This window comes from Anomaloglossus baeobatrachus, chromosome 9 (genome assembly GCF_048569485.1).
Source record: "Anomaloglossus baeobatrachus isolate aAnoBae1 chromosome 9, aAnoBae1.hap1, whole genome shotgun sequence".
NCBI classification, from domain to species: Eukaryota; Metazoa; Chordata; class Amphibia; order Anura; family Aromobatidae; genus Anomaloglossus; species Anomaloglossus baeobatrachus.
In genome coordinates, this window is record NC_134361.1 from 23,269,034 (window position 1) to 23,295,058 (window position 26,025).

Below are 26,025 nucleotides of genomic sequence, written 5' to 3' on the forward strand. Positions count from 1 at the left end.
TTCTTCCCCCTCTTCTCCCTCTTCTTCTCCCTCTTCTTCCCCCTCTTCTCCCTCTTCTCCCTCTTCTTCCCCCTCTTCTTCCCCCTCTTCTTCTCCCTCTTCCCCCCCTTCTCCTTCTCTTCTCCCTCCATCTTCATCAGTCTTGTCTATTTATGTGTATAAAATTCCTTCCATTCTTTATTAAAGCAATAAAGTGAAGGCTCTGAGCACAGTTTTCATATAAACCTAGACAAATGTGGTTTTTTTACTTAAGTGCATGTATTTTGGGCTAAAACCTCCTATTTACAGTCGGGTTTCATTAACAATATATCACTACTTAACTTTTTATTTCCGTTTGCAAGCTGGGCTACCTGAGAGCCCCTCAGCGAGCTCATTTTGACCGCTCGTGTGTAACGGTTTTTATTTTTCTGAGTTCCTCCGTGCTGATTATGACAGGGACGTTCTGCTGAACTTTCAATTGAGTCTAATAAGAGAGCTCTAAACTCTCCCATCAGAAGGAGCTCGCTGATTCATTGCAGTTAGCTCATTCTGCAGCCAGCCATAGATAAGGAAACAAAGAGCTTGTAAAAGCCAAAAGCTGCAAAATGTTTATTGTAACTCGAATGCAAAAATGATTTTACAGCTAAAACCACATTATAATATAAACTCGGATGATTCCTGCTGTAAACGCTGACAAAGAGCGAATTCCACATCGGAGGCTGCGACTGATCCCCGGGAGCTATTTACGGATATTATCAGCCGCTGAGATAACGGCCGGTGATGAACTCGAGGGACCGGCGCTGCAGAGATTGGGGCGATCACAGGACCAGCAAAAGGTTTGATACAAATAATCAATGTGTTCAGAGACATGGCCGAGGTGAGGAGGCTGAGCCTGATCACCACTGAGCAAGACAGAAGTACAAGGTGTTCAGTGCTCAGAGACACAGCCAAGGTGAGGAGGCTGAAGCCGACCACCACTGAGCAAGACACAGACATACAAGATGCTCAGAGACAAGGCCGAGGTGAGGAAACTGAGCCCGATCACCACTGAGCAAGACACAGACATACAAGATGCTCAGAGACAAGGCCGAGGTGAGGAAACAGCCTGATCACCACTGAGCAAGACACAGAAGTAAAAGGTGTTCAGTGCTCAGAGACACAGCCAAGGTGAGGAGACTGAGCCCGATCACCACTGAGCAAGACAGACATACAAAGTGTTCAGTGCTCAGAGACACGGCCAAGGTGAGGAGGCTGAGCCCGACCACCACTATTCAAGATACAGAAGTGCAAGGTGTTCAGTGCCCAGAGACACAGCCAAGGTGAGGAGACTGAGCACGATCACCACTGAGCAAGACACAGACATACAAAGTGTTCAGTGCTCAGAGACACAGCCAAGGTGAGGAGACTGAGCCCGACCACCACTGAGCAAGACACAGAAGTATAAGGTGTTCAGTGCTCAGAGACACGGCCGAGGTGAGGAGACTGAGCCTGATCACTACTGAGCAAGACACAGAATTACAAGGTGTTGCAGTGCTCGGAGACAAGGCCGAGGTGAGGAGGCTGAGCCCGATCATCACTGAGCAAGACACAGAAGTACATGGTGTTCAATGCTCAGACACTGCCGAGGTGAGGAGGCTGAGCCCGATCACCACTGAGGAAGACACAGAAGTATAAGGTGTTCAGCAGGTAAAGACACAGCCAAGATGAGGAGGCTGAGCCCGATCCACCACTGAGCAAAACACAGAAGTATAAGGTGTTCAGCGGTTAGAGACAAGGCCAAGATGAAGAGGCTGAGCCTGATCACCACTGAGCAAAACACAGAAGTATAAGGTGTTCAGCGGTTAGAGACAAGGCCGAGGTGAGGAGACTGAGCCCAATCACCACTGAGCAAGACAGAAGTACAAGGTGCTCAGAGACATGGCCGAGGTGAGGAGGCTGAGCCCGATCACCACTGAGCAAGACACAGACATACAAGGTGTTCAGTGCTCAGAGACACGGCCGAGGTGAGGAGACTGAGCCCGATCACCACTGAGCAAGACAGAGGTACAAGGTGCTTAGAGACATGGCCGAGGTGAGGAGGCTGAGCCCGATCACCACTGAGCAAGACACAGACATACAAGGTGTTCAGTGCTCAGAGACACAGCCAAGGTGAGGAGACTGAGCACGATCACCACTGAGCAAGACACAGACATACAAGGTGTTCAGTGCTCCGAGACACAGCCAAGGTGAGAAGGCTGAGCCCGACCACCACTGAGCAAGACACAGACATACAAGGTGTTCAGTGCTCAGAGACACAGCCAAGGTGAGGAGACTGAGCCCGATCACCACTGAGCAAGACACAGAAGTATAAGGTGTTCAGTGCTCAGAGACACGGCCAAGGTGAGGAGACTGAGCCCGATCACCACTGAGCAAGACAGACATACAAGGTGTTCAGTGCTCAGAGACACGGCCAAGGTAAGGAGGCTGAGCCCGACCACCACTGAGCAAGATACAGAAGTACAAGGTGTTCAGTGCCCAGAGACACAGCCAAGGTGAGGAGACTGAGCACGATCACCACTGAGCAAGACACAGACATACAAGGTGTTCAGTGCTCAGAGACACAGCCAAGGTGAGGAGACTGAGCCCGATCACCACTGAGCAAGACACAGAAGTATAAGGTGCTCAGTGCTCAGAGACACGGCCGAGGTGAGGAGACTGAGCCTGACCACTACTGAGCAAGACACAGAATTACAAGGTGTTGCAGTGCTCGGAGACAAGGCCGAGGTGAGGAGGCTGAGCCCGATCATCACTGAGCAAGACACAGAAGTACATGGTGTTCAATGCTCAGACACTGCCGAGGTGAGGAGGCTGTCTGACCACCACTGACCAAGACACAGAAGTACAAGGCGTTCAGCAGGTAAAGACACAGCCAAGATGAGGAGGCTGAGCCCGATCCACCACTGAGCAAAACACAGAAGTATAAGGTGTTCAGCGGTTAGAGACAAGGCCAAGATGAAGAGGCTGAGCCTGATCACCACTGAGCAAAACACAGAAGTATAAGGTGTTCAGCGGTTAGAGACAAGGCTGAGGTGAGGAGGCTGAGCCCGATCACCACTGAGCAAGACACAGACATACAAGGTGTTCAGTGCTCAGAGACACGGCCGAGGTGAGGAGACTGAGCCCGATCACCACTGAGCAAGACAGAGGTACAAGGTGCTTAGAGACATGGCCGAGATGAGGAATCTGAGCCCGATCACCACTGAGTAAGACACAGACATACAAGGTGTTCAGAGACACAGCCAAGGTGAGGAGACTGAGCCCAATCACCACTGAGCAAGACACAGAAGTACAAGGTGCTCAGAGACAAGGCCGAGGTGAGGAAGCTGAGCCCGATCACCACTGAGCAAGACACAGAAGTATAAGGTGTTGAGTGCTCAGAGACACGGCCGAGGTGAGGAGGCTGAGCCTGACCACTACTGAGCAAGACACAGAATTACAAGGTGTTGCAGTGCTCGGAGACAAGGCTGAGGTGAGGAGGCTGAGCCCGATCACCACTGAGCAAGACACAGAAGTACATGGTGTTCAATGCTCAGACACTGCCGAGGTGAGGAGGCTGAGTCTGACCACCACTGAGCAAGACACAGAAGTACAAGGTGTTCAGCGGTTAGAGACAAGGCCAAGATGAAGAGGCTGAGCCCGATCACCACAGAGCTAGACACAGAATTACAAGGAGTTCAGTGCTCAGAGACACGGCCGAGGTGAGGAGGCTGAGCCCGACCAACAGTGAGCAAGACACAGAAGTACAAGGTGTTCAGTGCTTAAAGACACGGTCAAGGTGAGGAGGCCAAGATCATCCACCACTGAGCAAGACAGAAATACAAGCTATTCAGTGCTCAGAGACATGGCCAAGCTGAGTAGGCTGAACCCTGACCACTACTGAGCAAGATACAGACGTACAAGGTGTTCAGTGCCCAGAGACTGTGTCATTGCTGTGAGTTAGAATCTTGGTTTCCCCGTTTCTTTATTTGCCTGGCCCTCCCATTGGGCAGGGGATAAGGGGTATTAGAGCAGGACTGGCCAGGAGCAGGGCTAGGTTGGCGGTCCAGACCTCTTCACCATCAAAAGTACCTCTGGGATAAGGGACAGCTAGGGTCCCCGCTAGCCTGAGGGCCAATCTAGAAGCCCCGGTCCCCGATTAACCCATTATACTTCATGACAAATGTTCTTGGTAGAAAATAAACTGAGATTTAAAAAAAATATGTTTCGTTATTTTTCTTTCCAAGTCATTTGGCTATGCAAAGTCAAAAAGGACCCGACCATATAATTCACATCAGTAGAATGCGATCAATAAGATTCCGTGCGTCTGTAGAAGTTATTTCAGTTTACTGTCAGCTGTAAAAGCAAAGTATCAAAGATCAGGTACTAATGTCAATGTTTCCAAAGGATTAAAGGGAACCTGTCCCAGGATTGATGCTGCCCGAACCCCGAGCCGCATGAAGCCGAGAGCGGGTAACATTACAAATATGTATGTTTTACTCAGATATGCTGCGGGCTTCCTCCTCACCATCATCACAGGGGGGGATTCTTTACTGTTCGAGCAGTGAGACTGTGGAGCTCTGTCTTATAACATGTTCTCATGCTCTGCACTGCTCCTACTACTTAGGTCTGGACCCTCTGCACTGCTCCTACTACTTAGGTCTGGACCCTCTGCACTGCTCCTACTACTTAGGTCTGGACCCTCTGCACTACTCCTACTACTTAGGTCTGGACCCTCTGCGCTGCTCCTACTACTTAGGTCTGGACCCTCTGCACTGCTCCTACTACTTAGGTCTGGACCCTCTGCGCTACTCCTACTAATTAGGTCTGGACGCTCTGCACTACTCCTACTACTTAGGTCTGGACCCTCTGCACTGCTCCTACTACTTAGGTCTGGACCCTCTGCACTGCTCCTACTACTTAGGTCTGGACGCTCTGCACTACTCCTACTACTTAGGTCTGGACCCTCTGCACTGCTCCTACTACTTAGGTCTGGACCCTCTGCGCTACTCCTATTAATTGGGTCTGGACCCTCTGCGCTACTCCTACTAATTAGGTCTGGACCCTCTGCACTGCTCCTACTACTCAGGTCTGGACCCTCTGCACTGCTCCTACTACTTAGGTCTGGACCCTCTGCACTGCTCCTACTACTTAGGTCTGGACCCTCTGCACTGCTCCTACTACTTAGGTCTGGACCCTCTGCACTGCTCCTACTACTTAGGTCTGGACCCTCTGCGCTACTCCTACTACTTAGATCTGGACCCTCTGCACTGCTCCTACTACTTAGGTCTGGACCCTCTGCGCTACTCCTATTAATTGGGTCTGGACCCTCTGCGCTACTCCTACTAATTAGGTCTGGACCCTCTGCACTGCTCCTACTACTTAGGTCTGGACGCTCTGCACTACTCCTACTACTTAGGTCTGGACGCTCTGCACTACTCCTACTACTTAGGTCTGGACGCTCTGCACTACTCCTACTACTTAGGTCTGGACGCTCTGCACTGATCCTACTACTTAGGTCTGGACCCTCTGCACTGCTCCTACTACTTAGGTCTGGACCCTCTGCACTGCTCCTACTACTTAGGTCTGGACCCTCTGCGCTACTCCTACTAATTAGGTCTGGACCCTCTGCACTGCTCCTACTACTTAGGTCTGGACGCTCTGCACTACTCCTACTACTTAGGTCTGGACCCTCTGCACTGCTCCTACTACTTAGGTCTGGACCCTCTGCGCTACTCCTATTAATTGGGTCTGGACCCTCTGCGCTACTCCTACTAATTAGGTCTGGACCCTCTGCACTACTCCTACTACTTAGGTCTGGACGCTCTGCACTACTCCTACTACTTAGGTCTGGACGCTCTGCACTACTCCTACTACTTAGGTCTGGACGCTCTGCACTACTCCTACTACTTAGGTCTGGTCGCTCTGCACTGCTCCTACTACTTAGGTCTGGATGCTCTGCACTACTCCTACTACTTAGGTCTGGACGCTCTGCACTACTCCTACTACTTAGGTCTGGACGCTCTGCACTACTCCCACTACTTAGGTCTGGACGCTCTGCACTACTCCTACTACTTAGGTCTGGATGCTCTGCACTACTCCTACTACTTAGGTCTGGATGCTCTGCACTACTCCCACTACTTAGGTCTGGACGCTCTGCACTACTCCTACTACTTAGGTCCGGACCCTCTGCACTGCTCCTACTACTTATGTTCGGACGCTCTGCACTACTCCTACTACTTAGGTCTGGACCCTCTGCACTACTACTACTTAGGTCTGGACGCTCTGCACTGCTCCTACTACTTAGGTCTGGACCCTCTGCACTACTCCTACTACTTAGGTCCGGATGCTCTGCACTGCTCCCACTACTTAGGTCTGGACCCTCTGCACTGCTCCTACTACTTAGGTCTGGACCCTCTGCGCTACTCCTACTACTTAGGTCTGGACCCTCTGCACTACTCCTACTACTTAGGTCCGGATGCTCTGCACTACTCCTACTACTTAGGTCCGGACCCTCTGCACTGCTCCTACTACTTAGGTCTGGACCCTCTGCACTGCTCCTACTACTTAGGTCTGGACGCTCTGCGCTGCTCCTACTACTTAGGTCTGGACCCTCTGCACTACTCCTACTACTTAGGTCCGGATGCTCTGCACTGCTCCCACTACTTAGGTCTGGACCCTCTGCACTACACCTACTACTTAGGTCTGGACGCTCTGCACTGCTCCCACTACTTAGGTCTGGACCCTCTGCGCTGCTCCTACTACTTAGGTCTGGACCCTCTGCACTACTCCTACTACTTAGGTCTGGACGCTCTGCACTGCTCCCACTACTTAGGTCTGGACCCTCTGCGCTGCTCCTACTACTTAGGTCTGGACGCTCTGTACTACTCCTACTACTTAGGTCTGGACCCTCTGCACTGCTCCTACTACTTAGGTCTGGACCCTCTGCACTGCTCCTACTACTTAGGTCTGGACCCTCTGCGCTACTCCTACTACTTAGGTCTGGACCCTCTGCACTACTCCTACTACTTAGGTCTGGACCCTCTGCACTACACCTACTACTTAGGTCCGGATGCTCTACACTGCTCCCACTACTTAGGTCTGGACCCTCTGCACTGCTCCTACTACTTAGGTCTGGACCCTCTGCACTGCTCCTACTACTTAGGTCTGGACCCTCTGCACTACACCTACTACTTAGGTCCGGATGCTCTACACTGCTCCCACTACTTAGGTCTGGACCCTCTGCACTGCTCCCACTACTTAGGTCTGGACCCTCTGCACTACACCTACTACTTAGGTCCGGATGCTCTGCACTGCTCCCACTACTTAGGTCTGGACCCTCTGCACTGCTCCTACTACTTAGGTCTGGACCCTCTGCACTGCTCCTACTACTTAGGTCTGGACCCTCTGCACTACTCCTACTACTTAGGTCTGGACCCTCTGCACTACTCCTACTACTTAGGTCTGGATGCTCTGCACTACTACTTAGGTCTGAATGCTCTGCACTGCTCCCACTACTTAGGTCTGGACCCTCTGCACTACTCCTACTACTTAGGTCTGGATGCTCTGCACTACTACTTAGGTCTGGACGCTCTGCACTGCTCCTACTACTTAGGTCTGGACCCTCTGCACTACTCCTACTACTTAGGTCTGGATGCTCTGCACTACTCCTACTACTTAGGTCTGGATGCTCTGCACTGCTCCTACTACTTAGGTCTGGACCCTCTGCACTACTCCTACTACTTAGGTCTGGATGCTCTGCACTGCTCCTACTACTTAGGTCTGGACCCTCTGCACTGCTCCTACTACTTAGGTCTGGACCCTCTGCACTACTCCTACTACTTAGGTCTGGATGCTCTGCACTGCTCCCACTACTTAGGTCTGGACCCTCTGCACTGCTCCTACTACTTAGGTCTGGATGCTCTGCACTGCTCCCACTACTTAGGTCTGGACCCTCTGCACTGCTCCTACTACTTAGGTCTGGACCCTCTGCACTGCTCCTACTACTTAGGTCTGGACCCTCTGCGCTACTCCTACTAATTAGGTCTGGACCCTCTGCACTGCTCCTACTACTTAGGTCTGGACGCTCTGCACTACTCCTACTACTTAGGTCTGGACCCTCTGCACTGCTCCTACTACTTAGGTCTGGACCCTCTGCGCTACTCCTATTAATTGGGTCTGGACCCTCTGCGCTACTCCTACTAATTAGGTCTGGACCCTCTGCACTACTCCTACTACTTAGGTCTGGACGCTCTGCACTACTCCTACTACTTAGGTCTGGACGCTCTGCACTACTCCTACTACTTAGGTCTGGACGCTCTGCACTACTCCTACTACTTAGGTCTGGTCGCTCTGCACTGCTCCTACTACTTAGGTCTGGATGCTCTGCACTACTCCTACTACTTAGGTCTGGACGCTCTGCACTACTCCTACTACTTAGGTCTGGACGCTCTGCACTACTCCCACTACTTAGGTCTGGACGCTCTGCACTACTCCTACTACTTAGGTCTGGATGCTCTGCACTACTCCTACTACTTAGGTCTGGATGCTCTGCACTACTCCCACTACTTAGGTCTGGACGCTCTGCACTACTCCTACTACTTAGGTCCGGACCCTCTGCACTGCTCCTACTACTTATGTTCGGACGCTCTGCACTACTCCTACTACTTAGGTCTGGACCCTCTGCACTACTACTACTTAGGTCTGGACGCTCTGCACTGCTCCTACTACTTAGGTCTGGACCCTCTGCACTACTCCTACTACTTAGGTCCGGATGCTCTGCACTGCTCCCACTACTTAGGTCTGGACCCTCTGCACTGCTCCTACTACTTAGGTCTGGACCCTCTGCGCTACTCCTACTACTTAGGTCTGGACCCTCTGCACTACTCCTACTACTTAGGTCCGGATGCTCTGCACTACTCCTACTACTTAGGTCCGGACCCTCTGCACTGCTCCTACTACTTAGGTCTGGACCCTCTGCACTGCTCCTACTACTTAGGTCTGGACGCTCTGCGCTGCTCCTACTACTTAGGTCTGGACCCTCTGCACTACTCCTACTACTTAGGTCCGGATGCTCTGCACTGCTCCCACTACTTAGGTCTGGACCCTCTGCACTACACCTACTACTTAGGTCTGGACGCTCTGCACTGCTCCCACTACTTAGGTCTGGACCCTCTGCGCTGCTCCTACTACTTAGGTCTGGACCCTCTGCACTACTCCTACTACTTAGGTCTGGACGCTCTGCACTGCTCCCACTACTTAGGTCTGGACCCTCTGCGCTGCTCCTACTACTTAGGTCTGGACGCTCTGTACTACTCCTACTACTTAGGTCTGGACCCTCTGCACTGCTCCTACTACTTAGGTCTGGACCCTCTGCACTGCTCCTACTACTTAGGTCTGGACCCTCTGCGCTACTCCTACTACTTAGGTCTGGACCCTCTGCACTACTCCTACTACTTAGGTCTGGACCCTCTGCACTACACCTACTACTTAGGTCCGGATGCTCTACACTGCTCCCACTACTTAGGTCTGGACCCTCTGCACTGCTCCTACTACTTAGGTCTGGACCCTCTGCACTGCTCCTACTACTTAGGTCTGGACCCTCTGCACTACACCTACTACTTAGGTCCGGATGCTCTACACTGCTCCCACTACTTAGGTCTGGACCCTCTGCACTGCTCCCACTACTTAGGTCTGGACCCTCTGCACTACACCTACTACTTAGGTCCGGATGCTCTGCACTGCTCCCACTACTTAGGTCTGGACCCTCTGCACTGCTCCTACTACTTAGGTCTGGACCCTCTGCACTGCTCCTACTACTTAGGTCTGGACCCTCTGCACTACTCCTACTACTTAGGTCTGGACCCTCTGCACTACTCCTACTACTTAGGTCTGGATGCTCTGCACTACTACTTAGGTCTGAATGCTCTGCACTGCTCCCACTACTTAGGTCTGGACCCTCTGCACTACTCCTACTACTTAGGTCTGGATGCTCTGCACTACTACTTAGGTCTGGACGCTCTGCACTGCTCCTACTACTTAGGTCTGGACCCTCTGCACTACTCCTACTACTTAGGTCTGGATGCTCTGCACTACTCCTACTACTTAGGTCTGGATGCTCTGCACTGCTCCTACTACTTAGGTCTGGACCCTCTGCACTACTCCTACTACTTAGGTCTGGATGCTCTGCACTGCTCCTACTACTTAGGTCTGGACCCTCTGCACTGCTCCTACTACTTAGGTCTGGACCCTCTGCACTACTCCTACTACTTAGGTCTGGATGCTCTGCACTGCTCCCACTACTTAGGTCTGGACCCTCTGCACTGCTCCTACTACTTAGGTCTGGATGCTCTGCACTGCTCCCACTACTTAGGTCTGGACCCTCTGCACTGCTCCTACTACTTAGGTCTGGACCCTCTGCACTGCTCCCACTACTTAGGTCTGGACCCTCTGCACTGCTCCTACTGCTTAGGTCTGGACCCTCTGCACTGCTCCTACTACTTAGGTCTGGACCCTCTGCACTGCTCCTACTACTTAGGTCTGGACCCTCTGCACTGCTCCTACTACTTAGGTCTGGACCCTCTGCACTGCTCCTACTACTTAGATCTGGACCCTCTGCACTGCTCCTACTACTTAGGTCTGGACCCTCTGCACTGCTCCTACTACTTATGTTCTAGAATGTCAATGTATCAATCTGTTTTTAAATTTTAAACTTCAAATGGCTTCAACTGTCCCCTGGGAGGAGCTTAGTTGTCACATGACTATAACTATCAACCAATTGAATATTTGAGAAAAAAAATATTTTTTCTTTTATCCGTGTTTATTGCATTTTTTTGAGAGTAATGATGACCAAAAAAAAAATACGTTTTAGTGTTTTGATTTTTTTGTTCTCATTGCGGCATTTACCGAAAATATCATCTAATATTTAAAGGTGTGTGTGTGTGTGTGTGTGTGTGTGTGTGTGTGTGTGTCCGGGATTGGCATCCGCACCGTCGCAGCTACAGCCACAAAATTTTGCACACTCACACTTCTGGACCCCGAGAGCGTCATAGGCTATGTTTTGAGGGGAAATTTTAACCCCGCTCTTTACAGCTATTCGCCAAAAAACTGCCTCCATTAAAGCGAATGGAGCTGGGAGCCACTTTGCAGCCAGAACTTCAGAAGAATGCGCAGCCACGCCCTTATATGGAATGTTGGCGTGTCACAATGCAGCCAGGGAAAGAGGCAGACACAGACAGGGAAAGAGGCAGACACAGACAGGGAAAGAGGCAGACACAGACAGGGAAAGAGGCAGACACAGACAGGGAAAGAAACAGACATACACAGGGTAAGAGACAGACACAAAGAGACAGACACAGGGAAAGAGACAGACACAGACAGGTAAAGAGGCAGACACAAAGAGACAGACACAGACAAAGAGACAGACTGACAGGGAAAGAGACAGAGAGGGCAAGAGGGAAAGAGAGATAGGTTAAGAGACAGACACAGACAAAGAGACAGAGGCAGACACAGGGAAACAGACAGACAGGGAAAGAAAGGAAAAGAGACAGACAGGGAAAGTGACAGATAGACAGACAGGGAAAGAGATTGAGACAGATGGAGAAAGAGACACAGTCAGAGACAGAAAGGGAAAGAGACAGACAGGGAAAGAGACAGACAGGGAAAGAGACAGACAGGGATATATACAGATGGGGAGACAGACATAATTACATTTTATTATCCATTTGTTTTGTGGTGTTTGTGTGCAGAATACATTTTTGTTAATACATTCAATCCCGGGCGTTATTACATTCTATTTTGTTAACAGCAGTTATTAACCCGGGCGAAGCCGGGCAGTACAGCTAGTATTTCATATTTTGACAGCTTGGACTTTTGTTAATGTGGTGATAACAAGTCTGTTTATTTTTATTGAATGTTACTTATTTTCAGTGGAGGAAACAACGGGATGATTTGAACTTTTATAACAACTTCTTTAACATAAAGGTTTAAAATATAAAAATGTAAAATATATATTATATATATATTTATTTATTTTTACATTTTTATATTTTAAACTTTTATGTTAAAATTTTTAAAAACTTTGAAAATATATAAATTTTTACATTTGTTTTAGTTTTAAAAAACTTTTAATATATATTTAATTTTAATTTTTCAGATTTTTGAAACTTTGAACATTTTTTTTATTATTATTTTTGTTAATTTTTAAAAACTTTTTCTTTTTTACTTTATTTTTTAGTCTTCACAGGGGAGTTGACACTCTGGTCATTGTGCCACCATCCTGGTCTTGGCAGTACATTGGCTGTTTACAAGGGGCACTGTGCTGCTGATTTTCGCGCTGGCATAAAACCTCAGATGACCCCGGGTTCCGGAGTTTTTGCTCGTTTGTTTAGACGAGTCCGTTACTGGTTCATGTAAAGGTGACATTAGAAATCCTCATTATGTGAAATTAATCTGGGTAATTATTAGACTTTACTACCTATTACACAGCAGCAGTGATCCTGCGCACGCCCGCGCTGGAACCTTGCCCTAGACCCGACCGTATATATACACTCAGCACAGCAGAGCTGCAGTCACCGGCATGGCTCTAAATATCGCAGCCACGCTTCTCCTGGCCACTGGGGTCACTCTCCTTATCTATCTCATTAAATGGTGGGGTAGGGTCAAACAGAAGGACCTCCCCCCAGGACCCACACCTCTGCCCGGACTGGGGAATATCCATCAAATCAGTACCACTGAGCTGCCACGGTCATTAGTCAAGGTAAGAAAACTTTATTTATGAAGGTCTACACCTTCTGATCAATTGGCCAAAACTGCAGTGATAATCTCCTGCTGATTAAAACACTGATTGTATTGAAACTACCGCACACACCCTAATCAGTGACATCTGAGAGCAGATTACTGAGCTGCTTGGTGCAGTTTTGATAGAATCCCTGTTTTCTCTGCTGTAGCTATAGTAGTGCTCAGAAAGCTGCTCTGTACAACTCCGCCCACAGACCTGATTGGCAGCTTTCTGCATATACTTTCAGCAAACCAGTGGTGGGGGCGGGATTATACAGATTAGCCTGCCTGCTCTGAACATGACACCTAGTCCTGCAGTGATAATCTCCTGTTGATAAAACACTGATTGTATTAAAACTACAGAATACACCTTAATAATAAGTGACAACTGAGAGCAGATTACTGAGCTGCTTGGTGCAGTTTTGACAGTACCCTATTTTCTCTGCTGTAGATGTAGCAGTGGTCAAAACGCTGAGCTGGGTACAACCTCGCCCACACCCCTAATTGGCAGCTTTTTGGTGTCAACTTTCAACAAGTCACCAATCAGTGGAGGGGGCGGAGTGATACGGATTAGCTTGACTGCATCCTGCACTGATAATCTCCTCCTGATAAAACACTGTTTGTATTGAAACCACAGCCCCTACCCTAATATGTGACATCTGAGAGCAGATTGCTGAGATGTGTGGTGCAAATTTAGCAGAATCCCTGTTTTCTCTGGTGTAGATGCAGCAGTGCTCTGAATGCTGATCTGTATAACTCCGCTCACAGCCCTGATTGGCAGCTTTCTGTGTACACTGTCAGCAAGCTGCCAATCAGTGGTGGGGCCTGGGTTATACAGATTAGCCTGACTGCTCTGAACATGACACCTAGTCCTGCAGTGATAAGCTCCTGCTAATAAAACACTGATTGTATTGAAACTACGGCATACAGGAATCAGGCTCTCTGCCCGTACATTATTCTGCTCTCATATTAAGGCTGCTGACAGATTTCCATTAGGCCCATCTCATCTTGTGACATCCAGAAAACATTTTACCAAGCGTCTGGGTAATGTTGGGCAGATTTGTAATTCACTCAGGTGCAAATGGCCAAAGTGTTATATACGCCATTTTATATGTTGTATTGTTCTTCTAGCTGAGCAAGACGTATGGCCCGGTGTATACCATCTACTTAGCAAACCTCCGCACCATAGTGCTGATTGGGCACGATGCGGTGAAGGAGGCCCTGGTGGACTGCAGCGACGCCTTCAGTGACCGGGGAGACACCGGGGCAGGGGAATTCTTCTCTAAGGACTTTGGTAAGTCGTAAAGCGAATATTTTATCAGAAAACCTCCGACTCTTATAACTCAGGATTTTACTGTTACGTTTATTTTTGTTTTTTAATATCACATTAATCAGTAATGAAAAATATAGAAATCATAAAATGGTCACACCTCTGGGGCTCTAGACTCTGCTCCTTCACAAAATCCACAGGAATATTAGAAGAAATCCACAGACTCAGATCCTATGTATTGTATTAAAGCATCTAATGAAATTGTGCAAAGGTCATTCATTGTACAGGAGGGGGAGGAGGTGAGCTGTGACACCACCTATTATGAATGGTGGATCCTGTGTTATCTGCTTCATATATTGATGTTATCAGTTATTGTACAGTAGGTGGAGGAGGTGAGCTGTGACATCACCTATTGTGAATGGCGGATCATATGTTATCTACTGTATATAGAGGTGTTATCAGTCATTGTACAGGAGGAGGTGAGCTGTGACATCACCTATTGTGAATGGTGGATCATATGTTATCTACTGTATATAGAGGTGTTATCAGTCATTGTACAGGAGGAGGAGGGGGTGAGCTGTGACATAACATAGGATACACCATTCACAATAGGTTATGACACACACAGCTCACCCCCTTCTTCTCCTCCTGTACAATGACTGATAACAGCTTTATATACAGTAGCTAACACAGAATCTACCTTTCACAATAGGTGCAATCACAGCTCACCTCCTCCTCCTCCTGTACAATGACCGATAACACCTCTATATACAGTAGATAACACAGGATCCACCATTCACAGTAATTGTATATAGAGGTGTTATCAGTCTTGTACAGGAGGAGGAAGTGAGCTGTGAAATCATCTATTGTGAATGGTGGATCCTATGTTATCTACTGTATATAGAGGTGTTATCAGTCATTGTACAAGAGTGGGAGGTGAGCTGTGATATCACCTATTGTGAATGGTGTATCCAGTGTTATCTACTGTATATAGAGGTGTTATCAGTCATTGTGCAGGAGGAGCAGGTGAGCTGTGAAATCATCTATTGTGAATGGTGAACCCTTTGTTATCTACTGTATATAGAGGTGTTATCAGTCATTGTACAGGAGGAGGAAGTGAGCTGTGATATCACCTATTGTGAATGGTGGATCCTATGTTATCTACTGTATATAGAGGTGTTATCAGTCATTGTACAGGAGGAGGAGGTGAGCTGTGAAATCATCTATTGTGAATGGTGGATCCTATGTTATCTACTGTATATAGAGGTGTTCTCAGTCATTGTACAGGAGGAGGAAGTGAGCTGTGAAATCATCTATTGTGAATAGGGGATCCTCTGTTATCTACTGTATATGGAGATGTTATCAGTCATTCTACAGGAGGAGGAGGTGAGCTGTGACATCACTTATTGTGAATAGGGGATCCTCTGTTATCTACTGTATATGGAGATGTTGTCAGTCATTCTACAGGAGGAGGAGGTGAGCTGTGACATCACTTATTGTGAATAGGGGATCCTCTGTTATCTACTGTATATGGAGATGTTATCAGTCATTCTACAGGAGGAGGAGGTGAGCTTTGAGGGTCCTGTGTTATCTAATGTAAATAGAGGCTTCTTTGATTGTCACCCTGTCTGTGATGATAATGAGACTGTTGAAAAGTTTTCTGTAAAAAAAATACAAGCATGAGTCTAAATTAGCTTTACTGGCCAGTGTGAAAATCGCAAGCTTGCTATTTTTTATGCAGATTGTGATATGAAAGGAAAAAAAAAATATTATAATAATAATAATAATAATGATAATAAAAAAAAATATATATATATATATGTATACATTTAACAAGAAAACTTGATGTATTCAATAGTTCATTTTCTGATTATATTTTCCCATGAAATAGATGGATAGAATGACAATAAGTTGATCATTTTAATGTGAATGCTTGTATAGTGCTATTTTCCGGCCATACAATATATAAACAGTATCTGGAGGGTGCGGGGTCAGTATTAAAGCCTCACTCATCATGTTCATGTAGAGATGTGGACGTTATGTAAAACGCATCAGGAGTTTGAAACACAAAATATATTTTAAAAAAAAACCCAAAAAAACACAGACCTTGGTAGTGGAGTGATCATAGTGATGGCCGCTTTCTCCCGCACAGCGCCACATTATGCAGAGCCATTTTTGGAAGACCTCACCATATTTTTAGAGTCCTACGCACCCCCTTTAACCCTTTGCTTGGTCTTACAGGGGTGATCGCCAGCAGCGGAGAAAGATGGAAAACCCTTCGTCGATTTTCATTGACAACTATGAGAAATTTTGGAATGGGAAAGAGAAGCATCGAAGAAAGGATCCAAGAAGAAGCGCGATGTCTGACCGAGAAATTCATGAAAGACAAAGGTGGGTGCAAATTAAAAAACACGCCTGGTCCTCGGGCGGCCGCACACACCCGGCGGCAGCAGCTGAATCACACTCTCAGACTGGACACATGATCAATCATGGTAATAATCAGTATTCCTAATTCCTAATGTTTCCACTTGTGTCACTGTCAGGCCGCCCGATACACAATCAACATTAACATGACCTTGGCGTATACACTGGTCTATAGATCTAGTATGGTTTATTATTTAGATTCCACCATTTATTTAAATGCTCATATTGTACCTATCATTTCTACCTTTTTTGTTAGAGCATTCCACAGTCTGACTGCTCTTACTGTAGAGAACCCTTTCCTGTTTAGCTGCCAGCATCATCTTTACCCCAATCCACCAGTTTTTTACATGCTGTTATTATACCTGTCATTTTTACCTCTTTTCCTAGAGCATTCCACAATCTGACTGCTCTAACTGTAGAGAACCCTTTCCTATTTAACTGCCGGCATCATCTTTCCCCCACAAGTAATGAATGTCCCCTGGTCCCTTGAATTGACCGCATATATTTCTCCTATTTTCTATAGTGTATTGTTTAGTTAAAGCAATGACCGACTGCCTCTTTATATTTACTTACAGACACTCCAATTGACCCTTTATATATAATGCGATCCGCTGTTTCCAATGTTATTTGCTCCGTCGTGTTTGGGGAAAGATTCGACTACGAAGATCGAAAATTCTTAACCCTCTTGTCGTACATTAATGATATTTTCCAGCTGATAAACACCCGGTCAGGACAGGTAAATATTACAAAATGGGTATTCTAAAAAGTTAATAAGGGGCAGAGACCCTGATACCAGCGATGTGTCACTTACTGGGCTGTGTTTTGCTGTTTTAATATAATCAGTGTTTTATCAGCAGGAGATTATGACTACAGGACTAGGCGTCTTGTGCCTCCTGGTCCAGTCCCGCCCCCACCACTGATTGTCAGCTTATTGTGGAGAGCTATAGAAAGTTGCCAATCAGTGGTGTGGGCGGGGTTATCATTCTGAGCTCTGCTAGATCTGCAGCAGACAAAACTGTGATTGTATTACAACTGCTGCACCCAGTAAACTAAGTGACACATCGCTGGAATCGGGGTCTCTGTCCCTACATCATGCTGCTGTCAGATTACACAGCAAAAGCTGCTGACAGGTGAATAATGGATATAAATATGGCACTAAAAAACTCCAAAATAGTAACATTGTTTTTCTATTTCTTCTTTCCTTAATTAGCTCTTTAACATGTTCCCCAGTATAATGCCCTACATTCCTGGTCCTCATCAGAAGATGTTCAGAATCACCGACAGCCTGAAACAATTTATTAATGAGATGATAAAGACCCATCGAGCCACCCTGGACGAGAACTGCCCCCGTGACTTCATAGATTGCTTCCTCATAAAGATGGACGAGGTGAGGGGGGGTTAATATCGAATTCTTGAACCCTCCAGGGTAGAGAACGTCCACAGTAACTAAAATAAGACATCAACATCAAATGTTCCAGTTTGTTGCACTCTGTTTTGACTCCAGTTTTTTACTCTGTTTTTACTCCAGTTTGTTACACTTTTTTTACTCCAGTTTGTTGCACTCTGTTTTTACTCCAGTTTGTTACACTCTGTTTTGACTCCAGTTTGTTGCACTCTGTTTTGACTCCAGTTTGTTGCACTCTGTTTTGACTCCAGTTTGTTGCACTTTGTTTTTACTCCAGTTTGTTACACTCTTTTTATTCCAGTTTGTTACACTCTTTTTACTCCAGTTTGTTGCACTTTGTTTTTACTCCAGTTTGTTGCACTTTGTCTTGACTCCGGTTTGCTCTACAAGAAGTGCACGTGAGATTTTGACCATTTTTAATCATTAAAAAAACTATGCTTTTTTTATTTTTTACATATATATATATACAGGAAAAAAAGAGCCGAAACACAGAATTTCACGATCAGAATCTACAGGCGACGATATTAGACTTATTCTTTGCTGGAACAGAGACGACTAGTTTGACGCTGAGATACGGTTTTCTTATACTAATGAAATATCCTGAAGTACAAGGTGATCATTTTAATGCATTTTATTAATGCAAAGTTTGTATTATTTAACCCTTTCATGTTAAATAAAACATTTTTTATTTTTTTTACATTTCGCCTCTTCGTCGCGGAGATATTAAAGATCAAAGTATTTGGCACCTAATGGGTTAACTTTTCTCCCATTTAAATCAAGCTTGATACATTCCCTGGGTGGGTGTGACTGGTGCAGGGAGGAGAAGGCCGGCCCCCAGTGAAATCTATCTGGCAACACCCACCTGCACTTAACAAAAGTTAACTCATTAGGTGCCAGATACTTGAATTGATAATATCTCCGCAATGGAGCGGCGAAATTAAACAGAACCAAAAACGTTTTATTCCACTCTGCGGCCGTTATTACATCATGCCTTCAGTTAAACATTAAAAATTTAGTGTTTTAGAGGATTGTAACTGTAGAGGACGCAGGAGTAGCAGACTGAGCGGGTGCAAAGTCCTGAAGCATCGGTACTATGACACGATGGATTAGTGACCTTGTGTAACACTCACAGCCAGTGTAGGGGCAGCAAGCGGGTTTAGGGGACCCACTAGACCATAGGGGGGTACCCAGGCTTACGCTTTAGTGGGAGGGGTTTAACTGAGCACCCACTGCAAGGGGGACGCCAGGTACCACTCCCAGGGCAGTGACCAGGACTGTGAGAGCTGACCCCCAGGACAAAAGACAGACTTGGGTATGGACACAGATGCAGGCAGACACAGGTGAGATGACTAGGGCACACAGTTAGGCCGGTACGGACAGGTATGGTTGGCACGGCAGGGACAGACAGGTATGGGAAGGCAGACCTGGGTACAGGAGACAGACACTGGGGTAATCAAGACCTGAGAACTAGCTAGCTAGCAGACTGAGACACCGACTAACTAAATGCGTTGTGCAGGCACCTCCCCTAATGGGAGGGTGCCACAAATACAGCCCATGGCTAAGAGGCATTTCCCGGAAAAAGTGCGCTGGCTCTTTAAGAGGAGGGTCGGTGCATGTGTGCGTATTAGGTGCAATCCCAGGTAGCTTGTGCCGCATGCACAGTCCCCAGGGTGAGGAGAGTACAGCAGGACACGTCGGTGGCCGGGGGAGTGCGGGGAGGGAGGTGACCCGGCCCCAGGGCAGTAAGTTGTTGTCCCTTCAGGGATGCCGGCGCTAAACCTTGTCCTTGTTGCAACTTTTTCCCCCTCTACAATCAAATAGTAAGTCCATTAATGTCGTTGCTTCTTTTTTGTTTGCTGAGAACAGATAATATGTTTATTATAAATATCCATAAAATATATTTTTAAAATTTTAGAAAAGATCCACAAAGAGATCGATAATGTAATCGGCAAAGATCGATGTCCGTCAATAGAGGACAAGAGCAAGATGCCGTATACAGAAGCCGTGATCCACGAGATCCAGAGATTTGCCGACATCGTCCCCACAGGAGTGCCCCACGCCGTCAGCAAGGACACCACCTTCAGGGGCTACCACATCCCCAAGGTGCGCGACGCTCCTCTTATCCTCCACACATGGTGACAGGTTTTGTGGGTTGGCCTTAGGAAGATTTGGGGTTCAGCGGCTCCTGCACAACCGGGATATTCACTTACAGTCACATCCAATTACTAGAGCCACTTTCATTCCTGTCCATTTTCTTCTTCCACTCCTTACTGAGACACTGATCTCACAATATCAACTAGATCTCGCTCCTACCAACTAGATCTCTCTACTACCAAGTAGATCTCACTCCTACAAACAAGATCTCACTCCTTTCAAGTAGTTCTCACTGCTACCATGTAGATCTCACTCCTACCAACTAGATCTCACTCCTACCAAGTAGATCTCTCTCTTACCAAGTAGATCTCACTCCTACCAACAAGATCTCACTCCTTTCAAGTAGTTCTCACTGCTACCAAGTAGATCTCACTCCTACCAACTAGATCTCACTCCCACCAACTAGATCTTGTTGCTATCAACTAGATCTCGCTCCTATCAACTAGATCTCGCTCCTACCAATTAGATCTTGCTCCCACCAACTAGATCTCACTCCTACCTATAGATCTCACTCCTAGCAACTAAATCTCACTCCCACCAACTAGATCTCACTCCTACCAATTAGATCTCGCTCCCACCAACTAGATCTCACTCCTAGCAACTAAATCTCACTCCCACTTATAGATCTCCCTCCTACCAACTAGATCTTGCTCCCACCAACTAGATCTCGCTCCCACCAACTAGATCTCACTCCTACCTATAGATCTCCCTCCTATAAACTAGATCTCGCTCCCACCAACTAGATCTCCCTCCTACCAACTAGATCTCACTCCTATAAACTAGATCTCGCTCCCACCGACTAGATCTCACTCCCACCAACTAGATCTCACTCCCACCAACTAGATCTTGCTGCTATCAACTAGATCTTGCTCCTATCAACTAGATCTCACTGCTACCTATAGATCTCACTCCTACCAACTAGATCTCACTGCTACCAACTAGATCTCAGTCTTACCTATAGATCTTGCTCCTACCAATAAGATCTCACATCTCCATGTTTGATATTTCTTTTTCAGGGCAGCCTGGTGTTCCCGGTTCTGACCTCTGTCCTAAAAGACCCCAAACATTTCAAAAACCCCGAGGAGTTTGACCCCGGACACTTCCTTAATGAGAAAGGCGGCTTCAAGAAAAGTGATGGATTTATGCCGTTCTCTACAGGTGAGAGATCAGTACATGGGGATGAAAAAAATATATCTGTAAACTATGATTGTAAATTACCTGTGGTTTATAACAGAGGTCGGTGGAGAGAGGGATGAGCAAGACCAGAAAACACAATGTGATAGAATTGGGGAATCAATTTTTATCTTTTTCTTATAAATATACTTTTTTTAATGATTTTAATAACCATCACAGAAAGCACCAAGACATAACTTATGAGTTTCTTAAAGGGAATCTGTCTGCAGGTTTTTGCTATGTAATCTGAGAGCAGTGTGGTGTAGTGAAATAGATCCTTATTCCCAGTCATGTATGTGGGTTTTTTGTTTTTTTTTCTTTCATTACCATCAGTGTTTTATCAGAGCGAGATTATCACTATAAGACTAGGTGTCTGGTGACTCCCGATCCAGCCACGCCTAATATAATGTACACAGAGAGCTGCCAATCAGTGGTATGGGCGGGGTTATACACAGCTCAGCATTCTGAGCTCTGCTAGCTCTACAGCAGAGAAAACTGTGATTTGCAGCACCCAGTAAATTAAGTAATACACCGCTGGAATCAGGATCTCTGCCTCTGCATCATGATGCTATCAGATTGCATAGCAAAAACCTGCTGACAGAGTCTCTTTAAGGAATCGTGGCTAGAGAATGAGCATGTGCAACATTTGTAGAAAATCTTACAATAAGTCTAAGCATTTTTTTTCTTAAGAGAAAGACTTTTCCACTTGTCAATACACATAGGATTTGATCTTAAAGCCCCCATACACTTCAGAGGAAAGTCGGCAGAAACCGACTGATTTCAGCGGACTCTCTGACCATCTGATGTATGGGCTTCCTGACTCTCCTGAAACAGAGGGGTTCAGCGGACCTTCCGAAATTCCCTGACTCCTTCAGCAGGTGATGTCGGAGGAGAAAAGGGTGAAACAATTGGAATTTCAACGGTCTATTCTATTATTTCCAGGGGTGATAAGCCTCTGCCAGTGATGTTTGGCAGCTGCTTTCTTATTTTTCTCCATTGACAGCATGTGACGACTGAGCTGGGCCTCACACTCATGTGTATGGGGGAGTCTGTGAAGACACACTTTCCCTTTGCTGAGATACAAGATGACAATTGGTGCCTTTAAAATTCTACGGAGAGAAGAGAAGCTTGAGGTGGATTGAAAAATTCTGCAGCAAGTTCTCCTGAAACAACAGTTACAGTTCTGCATAGAATATTATGAGCACCAACCGTCTGGCCTCTAGCTCCTCCCCTCCGTAGAATGTTATGAGCACCAGCTCTCTGTGTCGGCCTCTAGCTCCTCCCCTCCATAGAATATTATGAGCACAGCTGTGTGTCGGCCTCTAGCTCCTCCCCTCCATAGAATGTTATGAGCACCAGCTCTCTGTGTCGGCCTCTAGCACGTCCCATCCATAGAATGTTATGAGCCCCAGCTGTGTGTCGGCCTCTAGCTCCTCCCCTCCATAGAATATTATGAGCACAGCTGTGTGTCGGCCTCTAGCTCCTCCCCTCCATAGAATGTTATGAGCACGGCTTTGTGTCGGCCTCTAGCTCCTCCCCTCCATAGAATGTTATGAGCACAGCTGTGTGTCGGCCTCTAGCTCTTCCCTTCCATAGAATGTTATGAGCACAGCTGTGTGTCGGCCTCTAGCTCCTCCCCTCCATAGAATGTTATGAGCACAGATGTGTGTCGGCCTCTAGCTCCTCCCCTCCATAGAATGTTATGAGCACAGCTGTGTGTCGGCCTCTAGCTCTTCCCTTCCATAGAATGTTATGAGCACAGCTGTGTGTCGGCCTCTAGCTCCTCCCCTCCATAGAATGTTATGAGCACAGATGTGTGTCGGCCTCTAGCTCCTCCCCTCCATAGAATGTTATGAGCACAGCTGTGTGTCTACCTCTAGCTCCTCCCCTCCATAGAATGTTATGAGCACAGCTTTGTGTCGGCCTCTAGCTCCTCCCCTCCATAGAATGTTATGAGCACAGCTGTGTGTCGGCCTCTAGCTCCTCCCCTCCATAGAATGTTATGAGCACAGATGTGTGTCGGCCTCTAGCTCCTCCCCTCCATAGAATGTTATGAGCACCAGCTGTGTGTCGGCCTCTAGCTCCTCCTCTCCATAGAATATTATGAGCACAGCTGTGTCGGCCTCTAGCTCCTCCCCTCCATAGAATGTTATGAGCACAGCTGTGTGTCGGCCTCTAGCTCCTCCTCTCCATAGAATGTTATGAGCACCAGCTGTGTGTCGGCCTCTAGCTCCTCCTCTCCATAGAATATTATGAGCACAGCTGTGTCGGCCTCTAGCTCCTCCCCTCCATAGAATATTATGAGCACAGCTGTGTGTCGGCCTCTAGCTCCTCCCCTCCATAGAATGTTATGAGCACCAGCTCTGTCGGCCTCTAGCTCCTCCCCTCCATAGAATGTTATGAGCACAGCTGTGTGTCGGCCTCTAGCTCCTCCCTTCCATAGAATATTATGAGCCCCACCTGTGTCGGCCTCTAGCTCCTCCCCTCCATAGAATGTTATGAGCCCCAGCTCTGTCGGCCTCTAGCTCCTCCCCTCCATAGAATATTATGAGCACAGCTGTGTGTCTGCCTCTAGCTCCTCCCCTCCATAGAATGTTATGAGCACAGCTGTGTGTCGGCCTCTAGCTCCTCCCTTGCATAGAATATTATGAGCCCCACCTGTGTCGGCTTCTAGCTCCTCCCCTCCATAGAATGTTATGAGCGCCAGCTCTGTCGGCCTCTAGCTCCTCCCCTCCATAGAATATTATGAGCACAGCTGTGTGTCGGCCTCTAGTTCCTCCCCTCCATAGAATGTTGAGCACCACCTGTCTGTCGGCGTCTAGCTCCTCCCCCTCCATAGACCATTATGGGCACCAGCTGTCATCTCCTATTTCTATAGGGGGAAAACCAATGGTTTCGCTCATTTTGACTTGTCATTGCATTTTCTCAGGCAAGCGCATGTGTTTGGGGGAAGGCCTGGCTCGCATGGAGCTCTTCCTCTTTCTAACCACAATACTCCAGAAATTCACCTTGGAGCCCACCGAAGACCGAAAGCATCTGAACATCAGACCCGAGCCCCACACCAACGCCTCCAGACCTCAGTCCTACCGGATGAACGCCGTCCCTCGCCTCTGAGCGGAACACAAAGGAATCCTGGAAATTCCGGACCTGACCCTACAAGACGGCGGCTCCAATACTGGAGAGATCCACTATCGATACAGTGCAAAGACTTATATATATATATATATATATATTTTATTTTTAATGTTTTCATGCCACAATAATCTACACAATAGAATTATAAACGTCCGTGATCATTTTATGTTAATAAAAATATCGGACTGTGACGCGTCTATTTTCCTGGTGGCTGCACAGATTATTTTTCGTGTTTTTCATGATTATTTGTTTTATTGCGGCTGGAATATAATAGACAAGACGACAGATCCGAATACAGTCAGTTGGGTTCATACATTGGGCGCAACGACAACAAGTCACAGGCACTTCAGTATTGTCAGCTGGGTGGAACTTTTGTCTCCCATTGATGCCAGTTATGCTGCCTCCTCCGTTACCAGTGCCATACAAAGTATATGTGATGGCGTCTGGTGATAGAAACCGGTGATGCATGTCCACGTTAGTATAATATGTAAATTATCTGTTACGATCTATGGGCGGAGCATAGATCTCCCAGAAAATTTGTCTCCAGACATTATTTTAAATGAAAGGAAGCGTTACTGGTGTGAGACATGTAAATCAGGAGAGCAGACTGTCAGTCGTTACATGTCTCACACTGGTAACGCCTCATTTTAATGTAAAATAAGCTATGGAAGCGGATTCTCCGGGAGATCTTAATTAATTTACATATAGATTATTCTGGAATAAGACATTGGATCAAAGATATTTTATTAAACTATCACCAACATGCCCATATAAACACGTAGGAGGGCTGACCCTACTAACAGATTCCTTTTAAGTCCCACACTTAGCACATGGTGATAGGTGCCAGTTGTAGTGCGAGCATTCTTGCAAAGACGCCTACTTACTCTCCGCCCCGGCTGGGTTGCTTCCTCCCCCACTATCCTGTGGCCGTCCACGTGTGCCCCTGCTCTCTTTCCCCCTGGGGTGTGTGCAAACAGCTCAGGTTTCCCCAGGAGTGTGCTTAAGGCATGCGCACCTGCCCCTCTCATAATGGGCCAGAGCGGCATTTCTCGGAAATGCCTCTAAGCCTATGGCTGAGACACTAATTATAATGAATAAATAATAATTATAAATATTATAATAAATATATTATATTTATATATTCTAATATATAAATATTATACATAATTATTAATAATTATTTAAGGCACCCTCCCATTAGGGGAGGTGCCTGCACTTCTCTAGTTAGTCTGTCTGCTAGCTAGTTGTCAGGTCCTGTTATCCATGTGTCAGGCACCTGTACCTGTCTTCCCATACCTATTTGTTCCTGTCCATACCCGCCTTACCTGTCTGCCTCTGTCATCCTGCCTTTACCTACCTGCACCTGTGTCCATACCTGAGGCAGTCTCCTGTCCTGGCAGTCACCTGCCACAGTCCTGGTCACCGCCCTGGGAGAGGTACCTGGTGTTACCTTAGTTAAGCCCCTCCCACTAAAGTATAAGCTCAGGTCCTCCCTGTGGTCCAGTAGGTCCACTACCTCTGCTCGCAGCCTCTACTTTAACCACAAGTATTACACCAGTGTAGACACATACTGTAAACAAAGACTGGTGTATCGTGGCCTACGTGTACCCATCTTACCAAATTCCCATCTTCACAACTGTTTATCTGTTATGGCGGAGGAGGTGAGCTGAGCTGATGGTGTCGCTGTCAGAGG

The 26,025-nt window shown here is 47.0% G+C and overlaps 1 protein-coding gene across 1 annotated transcript; it reads left to right on the forward strand.

The window, feature by feature from the left end:
• The first annotated feature begins 12,445 nt into the window (after positions 1-12,445).
• On the forward strand, positions 12,446-24,523 carry LOC142250317 (cytochrome P450 2A13-like). Its single transcript, XM_075322460.1, has 9 exons — positions 12,446-12,751; positions 13,903-14,065; positions 16,283-16,432; positions 17,041-17,201; positions 17,676-17,852; positions 18,341-18,482; positions 19,786-19,973; positions 21,041-21,182; positions 24,127-24,523. Exons 1-9 carry the CDS (start codon positions 12,572-12,574, stop codon positions 24,309-24,311), a joined length of 1,488 nt encoding a protein of 495 aa, XP_075178575.1. The 5' UTR covers positions 12,446-12,571; the 3' UTR covers positions 24,312-24,523.
• Positions 24,524-26,025: the final 1,502 nt, after the last annotated feature.